This window comes from Peromyscus eremicus, chromosome 7 (assembly GCF_949786415.1).
Source record: "Peromyscus eremicus chromosome 7, PerEre_H2_v1, whole genome shotgun sequence".
Classification (NCBI taxonomy): domain Eukaryota; kingdom Metazoa; phylum Chordata; class Mammalia; order Rodentia; family Cricetidae; genus Peromyscus; species Peromyscus eremicus.
In genome coordinates this window covers 113,819,690-113,837,497 of record NC_081422.1, presented here as the reverse complement: position 1 = coordinate 113,837,497, position 17,808 = coordinate 113,819,690, and the positions used below count along the sequence as shown (strand labels likewise).

Below are 17,808 nucleotides of genomic sequence, written 5' to 3'. Positions count from 1 at the left end.
GAACAGAGGGTGACGACGGCTGTTTACTTTGTTCTGTACCTGTGAGTGTATCTCTCCCCATTTTATATCTTAATTAATCCATTAATATCCTTTAAATCCTTTTGTGGATTTGCTTAACACTGGTGGGCCTGGGCTGTGTTTAAGAAAAGGAGTTGAATGGGAGCCAGGGATGAAGCTGGAAAGCTGCTCTCCCACTCTGCCTGAGTTCCGGGAGACTGTGATACGGAACTATAAGATGAAGTGAACCCTTCCTCCCTGAGCTGCTCTTGGTCATGGTGTTTATCACAGAAACAGAAAGCTAATTAGGTCATCTTGAAAGCCTAGCCTCTCCATCCATCATACCCTAGGCATGAAAACCAGTGAGATGGCTCAGCAGCTGTCTTATTAGGTTTTCTATTGCTGTGAGGAGACACCATGACCACAGTAGCTCTTACAAAGGAAAACATTTCACTGGGACTGGCTTACAGTTTCAGAGGTTTAGTCTGTTATCTTCACGGTAGGACATGACAGCGTAGGCAGACATGGTGCTGGAGAAGGAGCTGAGAGTTCTACGTCTGGGTCTGCAGGCAGCAGGAAGAGAGAGTGGCCCTGGGCAGCATGCAGACAGACATGGTGCTGGAGAAGGAGCTGAGAGTTCTACGTCTGGGTCTGCAGGCAGCAGCAGGAGACTGAGACACACCAGCAAGACTTGAGCTTATGAGATCTCAAAGCCCACACCCATGGTGACACACTTCTTCCAACAAGGCCACACCTACTATATATAATGCCTCGCTCTCCCTATGGACCAAGTATTCAAACACATAAGTCTATGGAGGCCATACCTATTCAAACCACAGCAGCTAAAGTTGTTTGCAGCCAAGCCTAACCTGATTCCCAGGTTGAAGGAGAGAATGAACTCCAGGTTGTCCTCTGACCTCCACATGTACCCATGTCACATGCTGCCGCCACCCACACACAATAATAATAAATGTGATCTTTAAAACTTAAAAAGAAAAAGAGAGAGAGAGAGAGAAGAAAGAAAGAGAGAGAGAGAGAGAGAGAGAGAGAGAGAGAGAGAGAGAAAGAAAGAAAGAAAGAAAGAAAGAAAGAAAGAAAGAAAGAAGTCTTGCAAGGTCAAAGTCACACAGCTAGTGTCCTGGTAGGATTCGAACTCAGGCAATGTGTCTCCTGATCAGGCCTTAATCCATTGGACTTACTCATACCAAGTTCATCTTGGAGTGGAGGGAGGCTGGGGACCCACTTCTGTTCAATCCTGGTATGAACAGACCCCTCCTGGAGGAGGGGCTGGCAAAGGTGGAACCCTGGAGCATCAGGCCACAGAGGCGGCACTGGGTAGCTAGAAAGCAGCTTTCGTGTGCCCTGTGCCTACCCTGCGCTTAGGCCCTTTGGTGGTAGGGCTTGCCCTTTCTGGAAGCCATTAACCAGCACATGCTCAGGCTTCCAGCCTCAATCCCAAATGACTGACAACATCCAAGGAGGAGCATGTACCTTGTCTCATCTGGAGAGATGGCTCAGCAGTTAAGAGCATTTGGCTTCTCTTCCAGAGGTTTGATTTCAATTCCCAGCAACCACTAGGTGGCTCAGAACCATCTCTAGTGATGCCCTCTGCTGGCATAAAGAAGTACATACAGATAGAGCACTCATACATAAAATAAATAAATCTTTTTTAAAAAGTCATTTAGAACAGACTTGGTCTGAAGAGCTCCTGAGTGGAGGGGGCCACAGGCATCACAGGTGACCTCACCCTGTCTGAGCTGCAGACATAAGCAATACTTAGAGCCACTTCTTGTAATGCCCGTGCTAAAGACCTGACCATGGGACATGGTTGATTTCCAGGCCAGCCAGGGCTGCAGACTGAGACCACTCTTCAAGAAGCCCCAAGTCCCATCTCCAGCACTCCAGAAAATGGCATGGCAGCACCCAGCTTTGATCTCAGCAAAAACATTTCACTGGGACTGGCTTACAGTTTCAGAGGTTCAGTCTGTTATCTTCATGGCAGGACATGGCAGCATGTAGGCAGAAATGGTGCTGGAGAAGGAGCTGAGAGTCCTGCATCTCGATCTGCAAGCAGCAGGAAGAGGGAGTGACCCTGAGTCTGGCCTGAGCACGTGAAATCCCCAAAGCTCACTACCCACCCCCAGTGACACACTTCTCCCAACAAGGCCACATCTCCTAATTCCTGTCAAGTAGCGCCATTCCCTAATGATCAAGCATTCAAATATATGAGCTGATGGGGGCCATTCTTATTCAAACCACCACACCACTCTCCCATAAAACGATAGTTTGCTTCTCAGCACACACATCAGTTAGTTCACAACCACCTGATGACCTCTTCTGGCCTCCTGGGGTAGTGCACTCACATACACAGACACACAGAGAAATAAAAATAAACTTTAAAAGACTCACAACCCAGCGAGCAGTGGTGGTTCACACCTTTAATCTCAGCACTCGGGAGGCAGAGGCAGGTGGATCTCTGAGTTTGAGGCCAGCTTGGTCTACAGAGGGAGTTCGAGGACAGCCAGGGCTACACAGAGAAACCCTGTCTCAAAAAGACAAAACCAAACCAAACAAACAAAAACAAACTCTCGATCCTCTTGGATCTACCTGAGTGTTGGAATTACTGGACAATTTAGATAACAGCATGTTTCTAATGATACATGTGGGGAGAACTCCTCCACTATTCAGTGACGGAACCTGGGGAATTTCTCACAGGAGTTAACACCCTTGATGCTGTGAAAGCAAGTTTGCCTGCATGCTTTTCCTTCCCCTTTTTTTGATTACTTTTTGGGGGGTGGCAGTGAGAAGGAGACAGGATTTCACTATGTAGCCCTGGCCAGCCTCTAGACCAGGCCAGGCTCAAACTCAGCGATCTGCTGTCTCGGCCTCCTGTGTAATGGGGATAAAGGCGTACACCACCATACTCAGCTTAATTACATCTGGTTTGTTTGCTTGTTTTCAAACGACTATTTTGTGTTTGGAGATCACAGGACAAGTTGTAGAAGCTGGTTCTCTCCTTCTACCGCTCGGGTCCTCAGGGATTGAGCTCTGGTCTTGGTGGCAAGCGCTGAGCCATCACCCCCAACCTGTGCTTTTCTAACACACATAACCAGGCGGTTTCACAACACACACAGCATGGTAAGCTGTCTCCACAGGTCTTTGCAGTGACCGTCCATTCAATGCTCACAACCATCACCCAGGGAGGTAGTCACTTGTGGTTGTAGATGGTCCTGCTTCCTCTGGTACATCCTGTGAGAGGGAAGCTCTGACACTTCCATCCCTTCCAGGGACAACCAGGATCCTGGGGGAGGGGGCAATCGAGGGAGGAGAGAGAGGGGAGAGAGAGAGAGAGAGAGAGAGAGAGAGAGAGAGAGAGAGAGAGAATGACAGTCTTGACGCCATGGGAAAGGTTCGTCACCCTTGGCATCTGAAGGAACTTGGATTTCAGAAGGAAGACAGAATTCACTCTCACCCAGAGAGGAGCCTGTTGTCCCGCCTGGGACAACAGCCTCTTCCTTCCCTGGCATCCCTCCACACAGGCCTGTGTGCCAGTGTATGTGATGGAGCTTGCCAGGGTAGCTGACAAGGAGGCAGGTGTGATGTCTGCCACCCCATCTGTGACCACGAAGATGATGACTCCAGGGTCAGAAATAGCCCCAGAGTCAGCTCCCATGTGTCAGCCCTCCTAGCCATTCCCAGAGTCTCGGCCCTGAGTCAGAGCAGAGTCCAGAAGTAGCCATGGACCCTGGGGACACTGGGCAGGGACACCACAGAGCTAGCCTAGAGATTTTTTGATAAATCAAAGGCCTACTCCTTCAGAAATCCTCTCAGTTTACTTTTCTCATAGCTTCGCAGACCTGAGCTGTGGAGCTAGGGTGAGAATGGACAGGAGCCAGCCCAGCTTTCTTTCTGCACAGAGAGAATCAGAGGACAAAGACCTGGGCTTTTTACTCAAAAATCTACTCTGGTAGAGATGGACGATGAGAAGCCTTGTCCTGTCTTCAGGGAGCCGCCAGGCTCGGCACAGTGGCAACAACACTCTAGCACAGAGAGGAGCCTGCAGGATGAGAGGACAGGGACACCCATATGTCAAGTGACCCCCTTATTCATCCCCTCAAAATAGTCTGGATGTCTCCATCCATGACTGAGTCACCCACCCCAATCCTGGGGGCAGACTTGGGATGAATGGAGCTCTTCCTCCTCAGCCCAAAGAACTTGTAACTGATTCCCCAGGATGGAAAACTGACTTCCACAAGCCCTAAAAATAACTGGACCACTTAATACTCCGAACATAGCCTCGCCCTGCCCCCGCCTCACCCACCCCCAGCCAGCCAGATAAAGGCAGCTGCCTGGCTGGCAGAGAACAGAGACCCAGAGCCAAGGTAGGGAGAAGGCGTGGGACCCAGGAACAGAACTGAACTCACACCAAACAGAGAACCCCAAGGACTACAGACTCCAAGGCTGCGCCCGCTAGACACCCGAAAGCACCCCGACCGGACCCTCAGTGAGTACGCTCCCCAGCTCTCTAGGCCTTGCCCTCTGGTCCTTGCAGCATGGATGTCAGGAGTGAGCCTAGCGGGAAGATGTTGAGAAGCATGTGGGCACAGGTGTACCGGGCAGGCCTAGAGAGAAGTTCCACCAAGATTTTTCTCTAGATGGTAGCAAGGATTTGTATGTGTTCAGCAGCTGCTGTGGTTACCACAGGCTGGCCCAAGAAGCAGATTCTCTCTGATCTAGTATAATCCAGAGTGAGTTTCAGGTAGTCACCTGGAGTTTTGATTTTTTTAATTACATTTTTGTTTGTGTGTATGTGAGTGAGTCTATATGCCATAGTGAAAGTGTAGCAATCAGAGCACATTGTTTCTCTGTTTACCATGTATGTGGATCCCAGGAAGGGAACTCAGGTCCTCAGAAATAGGAGAAGCTGCCTTTACACTGACCTATCTTGCCGGCCCTGGAGTTTTAATTTTTAAAATGCAGCTATGGGCCTGGGACACAGCTTAGTTGGTGAATCTCAGTCTTGGGAGGCAGAGGCAGGAGGATCTGAAGTTCAAGGTCATCTTCAACCACTTATTGAGTTTGAGATCAACCTGGACTAGATGAGAGTCTGTTCAAAAATAAATAAAAATGCAAATATGGAACTCCTCTTGCTTCGGGGCTTGCTCCCCAGGAAGCCTGAGGTCAGTCCAGGGACCACAGGAAAGAGGAACAGACAAAAGCTGGGAGACAGGGGCCAGGAATAGCAAGAAAGCCAGAACATGGCCTGGGCAAGCCCAGTTCCCAGCATTGTTGGTGACAATCTTGGCATATATGGCCCCAGAGACTTCGTGCCCAGGCTAGTCTGTGAGCAGCTTCCCGTGAGGTGGCCTGGGTAGGATGACTTTGTCTCAGGCCATTGTCTTCCCCTTGAGAAAAACCATCAAACTAAGTCTAAGGCAGAATAGATGATCAGGTCTGAAGTCACCCAGCAGTAGGCATCCAGAGCAGGCTGGTGCCAAAGAGTGGTCTGGGGTGGAGGTGGGTGGTCCTAAGTAAGCAGTAGGTGGTCCTGAGTGGCTGTCTCAGCATAGGAGACCTATGCACGGACAGTTTTTGAAACTTACTATATCCTAAACCTGGCACCACACTGTCTGTAGGAGTCTCAGGCCAGGAGTGGAGTTAGGAAGACCAGGAGCCAGAAAACTCGCCTCAGCCTTTTCCACCCGCTTGCTGGGCCTCCACGGACAGCTCCTGCCCCCTCACTGGCCTGTTTCCTCTAACAACAGGCAATCAGACTCACTGGCTTCTCAGGATCCTTAACTCTGACCTCTTTGACCTCTGTGACCCTAGCAAGGATTCTGGGGGTTCCTGGGAGTTGGGGTTGGGTGCAGCTGGTAATCTGTGTAGGATATCTGCTCAAGCCACCCTCGTGGTGATCAGATAGAGCATGGGTTTGTGTGTGGTCTCCTCATCAGAGCTCAGAGACAAGAGGGACCACCCAGAGGTTTTGCTTGGGGCCCAGGCAGAAAATGTCAGACTTCACCTCCTCAGGACCCTGATATCCATGGTGGACAGACCAGGGAGGGGGTGGGGCGACCAGCCCTCCCTCCTCCCTCTGAGGTAGAAGGACAGGAGGATGTCTGTCTCGTACTTGTCACCTGCATTCCTGCTTCATCCCACACCCTCAGATCTCTGCGCGATGGGGATCCTCCAGGTTGGCCTACAGGCCAGATACCTTGACACCTCAGAGGAAGCAGAAGGCAGAGTCTCCTAGGAGCCCAAAGTATGGATGGAGATGGCATGGCACATGGGCACACCAGGTCTCCCTGGCTGAGCTGGAACCTCCCTGAGTATCATGAAGTCTGGCTGAGGCATGGACCTCAGCTATATTTAGTGTCAAGTGCAGGGTGGAGCAGTGGGTCAGAGCAGCACATAGTTCACATTCTTTCCCTAATGGCCTCTGGGGACTGTCATAACACCTGTCACAAGACAGATAGGACATACATGAAACAGACCCAAAGACGGCTGGAGGGGTGTGTGGCCACTGAGGCGTGAGGAGAGTTAGGGAGAGGTGTGCCTTGCTGGAAGCTGGTTGGGGCAGGGGGAGGGGTTAGGATCCATATTCTGGCCGCAAGCCTTGCCCTAGAGACTCTCCAAAATATGCTTGCATGTGCACTAGGGAGGGCTCTCTGTGGGCCGGGGACAGGACTCTCGTGTCCAGAGCCGTTTTGGCTGAAGGGATCTTAATCCCACAATCTTCTACCATGCACACACCCTGGATACGTCACCTCCCAATTCTCCTAGGGGTGCCTGTTGAGGATGAGAGGGGGCCCCGTGCCAATAAAAAAGCCCTGCGTATCCAACCCTCAGTAAGGTCTGGGGTCTCCAAGTCAGTACTGCCTACAACTCATTCTGCAGCACCTGACTCTGGGCCTCGTGTTTCTCATCCTTAATGGCAAAGAGTTGTGGGGAGAAAAAAAACTTCGGATACCATTAGTTCCGGACTGGGAATGTGGATCAGTTGGTAGAATGCTTGCTTGCCTACCATGCATGGAGCCCTGGGGTCAATCCCCAGCACCTACCATGGTGGCATATTCCAGTAATCAAATTGCTTGGAAGGTGGGGGTACGAAGGATTGGAAGTACAAGGTCATCCTCAGCTGCACAGCAAGTTTGAGGCTAGTCTGGGCTACTTGAGACCCTGTCTGTAAAAAGAAAAACCCTGACCTGGAATTCAAATGTTGGCTCTGCCTAAACATGAGCAACTTTCTCTCCTTGGAACTCAATTTCCCAGCAAGGGCTGTGGACCCAGGGGCCTGGGAAAGGTTGGCATGAGTTGAGAGCCAGGAAGTGGAGGTTGGAGAAAGGTTTCTGGCCAACGTGCTAATTCCGCCCTCTGGTGTTCTATAAGGGAATTTCACCACCATAGGAAATGAGTCTTCATTTAGACTTCTAAGACAGGGTTCTTCAGAGCTCTCACTTGGGAGTCCCCGGGGATAAACGATTTTGACAGAGGGAGGTGTAGATGATTCATCCAGTTTACCCACTGGAGATCCAGATCCCTTCAATGGCTGGAAAGCATCTCGAGGCCAGCTGTGCCCTGCTTGATCCCAGCAACCCAGATGAGACTAGGAAGCAGAGGCTCACAGTGATGGACGGACGGAGGGATGGACGGATACACCAGCCAGGCAGAGTGAGCCTCTGGCTAGCTAGAGATGTGGGGGAAGAGGGGGGCAGCCCTTAGTAAGAGTCACACAATTCCTGGGCCTTTCTCCTGCTATTCATCCCAGGAACTGGCCCTCACTCCGCTCACCTCTTCCCCTTCTTCTCAGAAGGATGGCTGATGCCCAGACGCAGGTAGCTCCTACACCAACCGTCCAAATGAGGACTGGAAAGGACCTACCCCACCCCCCTCCCCCAGCCCTGGAGGGTCTGCCGTTGCCACCACCCAAGGAGTCCTTCTCCAAGTTCCAGCAACAGCGGCAAGCCAGCGAGCTCCGCCGTCTCTACAAACACATCCACCCTGAGCTTCGAAAGAACCTCGAGGAAGCTGTGGCTGAGGACCTGGCGGAGGTGCTGGGCTCCGAAGAGCCCACCGAGGGTGATGTTCAATGTATGCGCTGGATCTTTGAGAACTGGCGACTGGATGCCATTGGTGACCACGAGAGGCCGGCGGCCAAGAAACCTGTGTCAGGCGGCAACGTTCAGGCCACCTCTCGGAAGTTTGAGGAAGGCTCCTTTACCAGCAGCTCAGATCAGGAGCCAGCTGGACCCCGGCCAACTGGAGGTGATGTTCAAGCTACCAGACAGCTTTTTGAGACCAAGCCACTGGATGCACCAGCAGGCCATGGGGAGGCCACAGAGGCCACCATGAAGGAGCCTGCAGCCAGTGGAGACGTACAGGGTACCAGGAAGCTCTTTGAGACACGTCCTCTGGACCGGCTGGGCTCCCGGCCCTCTATCCAGGAGCAGAGCCCCTTGGAGCTGCGCTCGGAGATTCAGGAGCTGAAGGGTGATGTGAAGAAGACGGTGAAGCTGTTTCAGACAGAACCTCTCTGTGCCATCCAGGATGCAGAGGGCACCATCCATGAAGTCAAGGCTGCCTGTCGGGAGGAGATCCAAAGCAATGCAGTGAGGTCAGCTCGCTGGCTCTTTGAGACCCGACCTCTGGATGCCTTCAACCAGGATCCCAGCCAGGTGCGGGTGATTCGGGGGATCTCCCTCGAGGAGGGAGCCCTGCCTGATGTCAGTGCGACTCGTTGGATCTTTGAGACGCAGCCTCTGGATGCCATCCGTGAGATCTTGGTGGACGAGAAGGACTTCCAGCCGTCTCCAGATCTCATCCCTCCTGGTCCAGATGTTCAGCAGCAGCGACATCTGTTTGAGACCTGCGCCCTGGACACTCTGAAAGGGGAAGGAGAAGCTGGGGCAGAGGCTCCACCCAAGGAGGAGGTGATTCCTGGTGATGTTCGCTCTACACTCTGGCTGTTTGAGACGAAACCCCTGGATGCTCCCAGAGACCAGGTCCAAGTGGGTCATCTGCAGCGGGTGGGTCACCAGAAGGGTGAGGGGCTTATGACTGACTGTCTATCTAGTGATGGCACTTCAGCATTGCCTCTGTCTCAGGGTGTCTCCCAGAATGACGGGTTGAAGGGGGATGTCAAAACCTTCAAGAATCTTTTTGAGACCCTTCCCCTGGACAGCATCGGGCAGGGTGAGCATTCAACCTGTGGAAATATAAGCAGAGCACAAACAACTGATTCTGCTGAGCAGTCCCAGGGCGCAGATTCCCCCATATATGCCATGCAGGACAGCAGGGGACAGCTCCATGCCCTGACGTCTGTCAGCAGAGAGCAGGTAGTTGGAGGCGATGTACAGGGCTACAAGTGGATGTTTGAGACACAGCCCCTAGACCAGCTGGGTCGAAGTCCCAGTACCGTCGATGTGGTACGAGGCATTACTCGGCAGGAAGTGGTGGCCGGGGACGTTGGCACCACTCGGTGGCTCTTTGAGACACAGCCACTGGAGATGATCCACCAACAAGAGCAGCAGAAACGGCAGGAGGAAGATGGGAAGGGTCCAGAAGCTCCCCCTACTGAGCTCCCCCAAAAAGGCGATGTGCAGACCATCCGCTGGCTGTTTGAGACCTACCCCATGAGCCAGTTGGCCGAGAAGCAAGAATCTGAGGTCATAGACCCCGTGAGCAAGGCTGAAGCACAGTCGTGCACCTGGATGTTTGGGCCCCAATCTCTGACCCAGATAGAAGGCTCTGGAGAACAGCACCTGCAAACTAGCCAGATCCAAGCTAGAGACAGACAGACAGACAGACATGTCTTTGAGACTGAATCTCTGCAGGCATCCGGCCAGCCCTGTGGGAGAAGACCTATAAGGTACTGCAGCCGGGTGGAGATTCCTTCAGGGCAGGTATCTCGGCAGAAAGAGGTTTTCCAGGCATTGGAGGCAGGCAAGAAGGAGACGCAGGAGGCCAGGATAAGCCCTGAGTCCATCCCCACAGGCTCTGTGCACAAATTCACCTGGCTCTTTGAGAACTGCCCCATGGGCTCCCTGGCAGCTGAGAGCATCAGGGGAGACAACCTCCAGGAAGAACAGCCTAAAGGCTCTGCAGATCGTGAGACACCAGAGAGGCAGGAGACAGCAGCCGAGAGAACCCTTCGGACTCTGCACGCCACTCCTGGCATCCTGCACCATGGAGGAATCCTCATGGAAGCCCGAGGGCCAGGGGAGCTCTGCCTTGCCAAGTATGTGTTCCCAAGCCCAGGGCAGGGGCGCCCCTACATACGGAAGGAGGAGCTAGTATGTGGTGAGCTCCCCAGGATCGTCCGCCAAGTGCTGCGTCGGGCAGATGTGGACCAGCAAGGGCTGCTGGTTCAGGAGGACACAGCTGGCCAGCTCCAGCTCCACCCACTGAGGCTGCCAGGGCCAGGTGACACCGGGAATATTGAAGATATGGATCCTGTGCTCCAACAGCTGCTGGCTTGTGGGCTTGGAGTCTCTGTGGCCAAGACGGGGCTGGTGATGCAGGAGACAGGGCAGGGCCTGGTGGCCCTGACTGCTTACTCCCTTCAGCCCCAGCTAACCAGCAGGGGCCCCGAAAGAAGTAGTGTGCAGCTTCTGGCCAGCTGCATAGACAAAGGAGACCTGACAGGCCTCCACAGTCTGCGATGGGAGCCACCCGCAGACCCAAGTTCTATACCAGACAGTGAGGAGTCCCAGAGGTTCCCCCCAACTGAGAGCATCATACATGTTGCCCCATTAGAGCCTACCATGGAGATGGGGCATTTGAGAGTTTCGGGGACCACACCCTGCCCACCTCCACCTCGGGCAGTTGGAAAAGTGGTCCTTCCAAATGGGAAAGCTGTAGCCCAGGCTCCATTGCAGGAGGTAAGAAAGCAAACAGATACCAGCCCTGCCGGGCAGCCGGGGAAGGCAGCCTTAGGAGGGCCGGAGGGAACCACAGCTTCCCCTCAAGGGTCTGGGACCCCAGATCTCCAGGAAGCCATGCAAAATCTGCGGATGGCAACCGCAGAGGCCCAAAGCCGGCACCAACAAGTTCTGAACAGGCATTCACGGGGCTCTGACCCTGCAGCCACCTCCACGCCTAGCCGAGATGTTCCTCTGCAAGCATCCACTCAGCCTGCCACTGGGGCTACCCAAGGCAGCATCAGGCCTGTGGCCAGAAGTGAAGCCAGGATCCCAGCAGCCCCCAGAAAGGTCAGTGGGGACCACAAAGCAGTCCCCAGAGGGCTGCCTGGGGGGTGGGTGACCATACAGGATGGTGTCTATGCTGCTCACCCTGTGAGGACCTCTGACCCATCTGGGGCTACCCAGCTTTCTGAAAAAGAGCCCCAGCCAAGGAACAGGGAGAGTGCGCTCTCTGCCCATGATCCCAGCCCACCCCAGGCACAACCAGGTCAGAGTCCCAGGCCAGGATATCAGGAGCCTGGGGGTCATACACAAAGGGCCTGGGGACCTCTGGGGAAAGTGATGGTCCCAATCTGGCCTGAGGGCCTTCAAGCAGCAGATGCTACCCTGAAGACTGTCCCTCGCACTCACCACACTCCAACATCGAAACCCCAGGCAGCAGGTGCCAGCCTGCACTCCCATAATGCCTCTGTTCCTCCCCCTCCTAATCTCCCAGCTGCTGTGACAGAACCTGACCACCCAGTTCAAGGCCACCACCATGAGGACTCCATCCGGCAGGCCTCCAAGCCCCTGCAGGACCCCCTTCTTCACACTCACGACAGACCTGCTGGACAAAAAAACCCTGAGGGAGCAGAGACAAAAAGCTCCAAACCGGAATGCACCACGTCTCCAAGAAAGAGACCCCCAGTGCCTCCCAAACCTCCCCATCTAAACCAAGCCCACCCCCCTCGTAGGCTGCCCAAGCCCTCGACAGTCTCTTCTGACATCTCAGGAGCAGGACGAGAGCACAAGCCAGGTGAGCCAGACACAGCCAAAGCTCCCAAAACGGCTCCGGAATGCCTGCCTCCAGCCGAACGCTCCAAGGGACAGACCCGGGCCAAGCCTCAGCAACTTCTCAGCACCATGGTGTCCAGGCCCAGCAGGGGTCAGCTACCCAGCAGCAACAGCCAGAGCCCTGACTCCCCTAAGGTGGACATTCCCAACAATGACTTCGACCCACCACAAAAGGACTTTAGCTCCCCAAAAGAGCAGCCCAAGGACTGTTCCAAGCAGGAGACCGCTGAGAGCCCAGAGACTGTACAAGGTAGCCATCAAGAGCTCCAGGGCCTCCTAAGCCAAGTACAAGCCCTGGAAAAGGAAGCAACCCACAGTGTGGATGTGCAGGCCCTGCGGAAGCTCTTTGAGGGTGTACCCCAGCTGGGAGGGAACACCCCTCAGGTTCCCACTGCACCCCACAAGACTGAGGCCTCAATGGAGCAGGCCTTTGGGGAACTGACTCGGGTGAGTACAGAAGTTGCCCAGCTGAAGGAACAGACCCTGGCCAGGCTGCTGGACATCGAAGAAGCGGTACACAAGGCTCTTAGCTCCATGTCTAGCCTCCAGTCTGAGGTTCACACAAGGGACTATCCACAGAGAACGCCAAAAGTTCCCAGTGCACACAAGGCCAGTGTCTCCACCAGCAGCAGAACCAGACCTAGAGGATCAAGTCAGGCCAAAGATGCAAATGTAGTCAAAAATCAAGGCAATGGTCAGAGCCATGCAGAGGAGCAAGGTCAAGGCAAGGTCAGAAATCACACAGAGGCCAGAGGTCAGGCAGCATCGAATGTCCTTCCCTCCAGGAGGCTGGAGACACCAAGAGAAGAGTCCAGCCTCCAACAAGTCTCACCTTCTTGCAAAGGCTCTACCTCTTCCCCCACTTTCATCTCTATCCAATCAGCTACCAAGAAGCTTCCAGAAGCTTCTAGCCCTCAGGGAAGCCATTGTATCTCAGGGAAAAGCACACACCTAGCTCAGGACATAGGCCAAGCCCTGCTCTACCAGACAGATATCCAGGACCAGGCTGGGATGATTATCAAAGGCTCTGAGCCCACGGGGCAGCAAAAGAATGTTCTGGAATTACAGACTGGGTCAGTTAGCTCCAAGTCCTATGGAGCCACTAAAACAGTGACTGAACAGTATGAGGAGATGGACCAGTTTGGGAATACAGTCCTCACTTCCTCCACCACCGTTACCCAGCAGGCAGAGCCGCTGATGGACCCCGGCCCACAGCTCCGACTCCACACTTCTCCCTTGCTAAGGCAGTTCCTACACAGCCCCTCCAGGTTCAACAATGATGTGGCAGAAGCTGAGACAGCCTAAGTTTCCTGCAGCCACATCCAGCCAGCTGCCCTGTGAGCCCCTCTGTCTCCCACCCAGCACGGGTACCTCCCCCAGAGCTCTAGGACTGAGGCGTGGGCCGGCCTCCAGCACATATGGAGCAAGGACCAAGAAGAATGGAGCTCTTCAGAGAGCTGATCAAGGCTGTTTGCCTTGTCAAGTCCAGTTCTTGAAAAAGAGACAAGAAAAGTAAAGGCGCCACCCACAGAGTAACGCTGGATGGGTGAGACCTGCTGGATGCCTGTGGAGAATGGAGCATGTGCACATGCACATTAGCCCAGCTTACAAGTGCACTTGTGAATCTGCATCTCGTTGCCTAAAGTTGGAGAGACACCCCTCCACCGTGTCCCTTTATTTCTTTTATTATGGAATCTGGCTGTCTTAATCTCTGGTGAAGACCAGGGCTGACTGGACTGGACGTGACATTGGTCTCTGTTAGAGATTGGGCAGACGGCTCCAGAAAAACTTGGGTGCCTGCCTCTTCACCATCAGTGGTCCAAAGTTCACACAGAAAGAGCTAGCAGTAAACAGTGTTCCTAGAAGCTAAGTACACCGCCCTTCCTGTTCCCATCACCCCAACTCTGTATCCCAAATGGAAAAAATATGACCCCTAAATAAACCCAAAGGTGATTCTCTACTGTGTGTGTAAGAGACTGTGTATGTGCCTGCCCCAGAATCATTGCTCACACAGGAAAACAATCATGATCATCAGGTGCCTGTTCTAACATTAGCAGTACTGACACAGAAGAACCAGCATTCCCCACAGTGTAGGTCAGGGAACAGAAATGCCCGCCAGTCCCCTGTTCTGTGATCTCTGCATGCACACACATCCACCACACTCCATATACACACACGGTACATACACATACACATGGAAACCACCAACATGTACCACTCTCACACATACACTCAGAGAGATGTATACCATAGACATGCACACACCACAGACCCAGACCCACATGCTGCTGCCCCCTTTATCTCTGCCTCCCCCCTAGTATTCTTGGGTGTCATTCTAGGAAAAATCTTAAAATCCTGGCCCAGGGGCTAGAGAGATGGCTCAGTGGTTGGGAGCACTGAATGCTCTTCCAGAGGACCTGGGTTCAAATCCCAGCAACCACATGGCAGCTCACAATTGTCTGTAACTCCAAGATCTGACACCCTCACACAAACATACATGCAGGCAAAACACTAATACACATAAAAATAAATTTTAAAAACTCCTGGCCCAGTATGGAAAAGTAACCCCATACAACCAGGGAAGGGAGGTAGGAACATTCCTGCTAGAATTCCCATGCTCAGAATTGCTCAGCCATTTCTCGTTCACCTGTACTCTTGGCACACAGCAGGTCCTGTGTGCCAAGGAGGGAGGTGTTTTTGGGAAGGGGGCAATCAGATCCTGGCTGGAAAATGCAATGACTTGGTGAAAACCTTTTTCCCCCTTTCAAAAACCATTGAACATTCTATGCCAGGTCCACTGTAGGGCACAGGGGTGACATAAAGATCCAGTGGGAGCTGCCATCAGGAAACTGGCTTTGCTTGAGGAGAGGGAGAGGGAGAAAGATGACGTCAGGAAGAGGGCGATGTGCCTAACTGAGCTGTCTTTCCACTCAGGAGACATGAGTCATAAGTCATGGCAGTGTGACCATGACAAAGAACAGTCTCAGAGAGGAGGCTAGTGTGGCCTCCATAAAGAAGAGACATCTGATACCTGAATGTCAAGAGAACAGGACTCACAGAGTGAGTGGTGTGAGCATGTAATCTCAGCATTTGGGAAGTGGAGGCAGGAGGATCAGAAGTTCAAGGTCATCTTTGGCAACTAGTAAGTTTGAGGCCAGCCTGAGCTACATCAGACTGTCTCAAAACCAAGGGTGTGGGAACCAGATATGGTGGTGCATCCCTTTAATTCCAGTACTAAGGAGGCAGACACAGCAGATCTCTGTGATGGGCCAGCCTGGTCTACACAGCCAATTCTAAGTCAGCCAGGGCTACACAGTGAGACCCGGCCTAAAATACCGAGGGGGGGGGAGGTGTGGGTGTGAGGATATAGCACAGCGGTGCTTTGGTCAGCTAACATGTACAAGGTCCCAGTAAATCAATCCTCAACACCATGAAAAATAAAATACCTGTGCAGGAATTCCCATGTTTCTGGGCCCCCCACTTTGTCTCTCCCCTCTACCTTTCACAGGCTCTCACTTGGCCACTGGCCCAGCAGCTTAACACATGAGTGTCTTCAATGTCCTCATCTGTAAAATGGGCATGATTGTGGTACCTACCATGGGAAGACTGAATTAATAGGTGCTGAGTGCTTGAAGCTAAGCCTCTGTCTGGCATTCATTCTTAGTACTAAAATTTAGGGAAGGCTTTGTTTTGTTTTTTAAAATTTGAGATGAGGTCTCTCTCCATAGCCCTGGAGGACTTGAGACAGGATGCAGATCAGGCTAGACTCGAATTTGCAGTAATTCTCCTGCCTCCCCCTCAGTGCTGAGGATGACAAGTGTGTACCACCTGGCCCAACAGCCTTGTTTCGTTTGTTTGTTTGGTTGGTTGGTTTGGTTTTGAGAGTCCCGTTTAAAAGTAAATGGCCTCAAGTTTGCCCTGTGGCTGAAGATGACCTTGAGCCCCTGATCTTGCTCATACGTCTCAAGTCTTGCAATTGTAGACATGTGTTGTCAAGGCAACCTTCTGTAATATTTTTTCAGCATCTCCTTTCTCACCCGCAGGGGGCGTGTGCCCAGTGTTGTTCATCTTGGTTACAAGTCAAAAGAGCACACCGATGAACGAAACGATTGAGTCAATCTGTGGATTCACGCTACTGGCATTCCATTGCGCTTCGTGCCAGGATCTGTTCAGGGTGCTAAAAATAGCGATGAACAAGGCAGAATTTACCCTTGACCTCACAGGGCTGAGAGAGAAGACAAATATATAAGCAGATTAGGTCATTTTACACGAGAGAAAAACTGTGTGAAAAACAAGGTCGATCGGCAAGGGCAGGCTGAGTTTGGGTGGTCGGGGAGGCATCGCTGCAGAGCATCCGGAACAGTGGCGGCCCGTGAGCGCAGCGGCGGAGCGACGGGTGCAGGAGGCCCCGCCCCGGCTCGCTCACACCTGCAGCCGCACCTGCCTCCGCACCTGCCCAGGCTCCGCCCCTCTCCGCACGCGCCGAGCCCAGACCCCGCCCCCGGAGCCGACGGGGCGTGCTCCCGCGGCCGTCGCCAAGGTGACGGTGACGTCGCGGGCTTCTGGGTTCGGAACGTTCAGGCGGTGGCTGGTTGCCAGGAAACGCCCGGCAGGCGTGCTGCCAGGGCTGGCTCCGCGAGCAGACGCCGGGCGCCAGGACGCGCCGTCCCGGCCAGCTCTTGCGCGGAGCCTCCCTCCCGGATTCCAAACGGATGCCGGTTCCGGGGCTCACCCGGGAGGGCGCCTGGTCCCTCCTTGATGCTCTGCCCTTGTCTGTGTCTGGAATTCGTCCTCTGCCTCCGACTACCATCCATCTCTGCCTCCCCAGTTTGATACTCTATCAAAGTAAAATGCCAAGAGCCTGGGCAGGCAAGATAGCTCTGCTGATAAAGGTGCCTATGGTGCAAGCTTGGCAGCCTGAGTCCCATCCCAGAATCCAGGTGAAGGTGGAAAGCAGAGAATCTACAGTTATCCTTGGACCTCCACACACAGAAGTGGCATCCTCACCCATCCACACACATCATGCATACACAACAGTAAAAGATTTGTGTTTTGTTGTTGTTGTTTTGAGGTTTTTTTGTTTTTTGTTTTTTGTTTTGGGGGGTTTTGTTTGTTACTTTTTTTATTTTTGTTTTGTTTTGTTTTGTTTTTTCTCTTTTTTTGGTTTTGTTTTGTTTTTTTTGAGACAGGGTTTCTCTGTGTAGCTTTGGATCCTGTCCTGGAACACGTTCTGTATAGACCAGGCTGGCCTCAAACTCACAGAGATCCACCTGCCTCTGCCTCTCGAATGCTGGGATTACAGGCATGCGCCACCACCGCCCGGCTAAGATTTGTTATTTTTAAGTGTGTGTGTGTGTGTGTGTGTGTGTGTGTGTGTGTGTGTATGACTGTGGATTTTTACCAGTGCCCCAGAGCTGATATCTGTGCTAAGAATTGAACTCCAGTCCTCTGGAAAAGCAGTACATGCTCTCAACCCCTGAGTCATCTCTCCAGCCCCAATAACGTACGTTTTTTTTTTTTAATTGGTTTTAAGTGTTAGAGGCAAGAGTGAAGCTCACACCTGTAATCCCAGCACCTTGAAAGCTGAGACAGGAAAGGAAAATAAGTTAAATGTCTGACTGTGTGCTACAGCGTTCAAGGCCAGCCTGGGCAATTTAATGAGACCCTACCTCACATAAGCAGGTAGAGCTAGGTTTGGTGGCTCACACCAGTAATCACAGCCGTGGGTAAGCTAAGATAAAAGATTCTGTCAGCTTGAGACCAGCCTGGGCTCATAGTGGGACCTTGAGTCAAAAAGCTGGACCTAGGTGGCACATGCCTTTTAATCTCAGTACTT

General features: G+C 52.8%; 1 protein-coding gene across 1 annotated transcript; it reads left to right on the top strand.

Annotated features, from left to right (window-relative positions):
- Positions 1-7,811: 7,811 nt before the first annotated feature.
- Positions 7,812-13,277, top strand: Xirp1 (xin actin binding repeat containing 1). Its single transcript, XM_059267180.1, has one exon. The coding sequence runs from the start codon at positions 7,812-7,814 to the stop codon at positions 13,275-13,277; it is 5,466 nt and encodes a 1,821-aa protein (XP_059123163.1).
- The last annotated feature ends 4,531 nt before the right edge of the window (positions 13,278-17,808 follow it).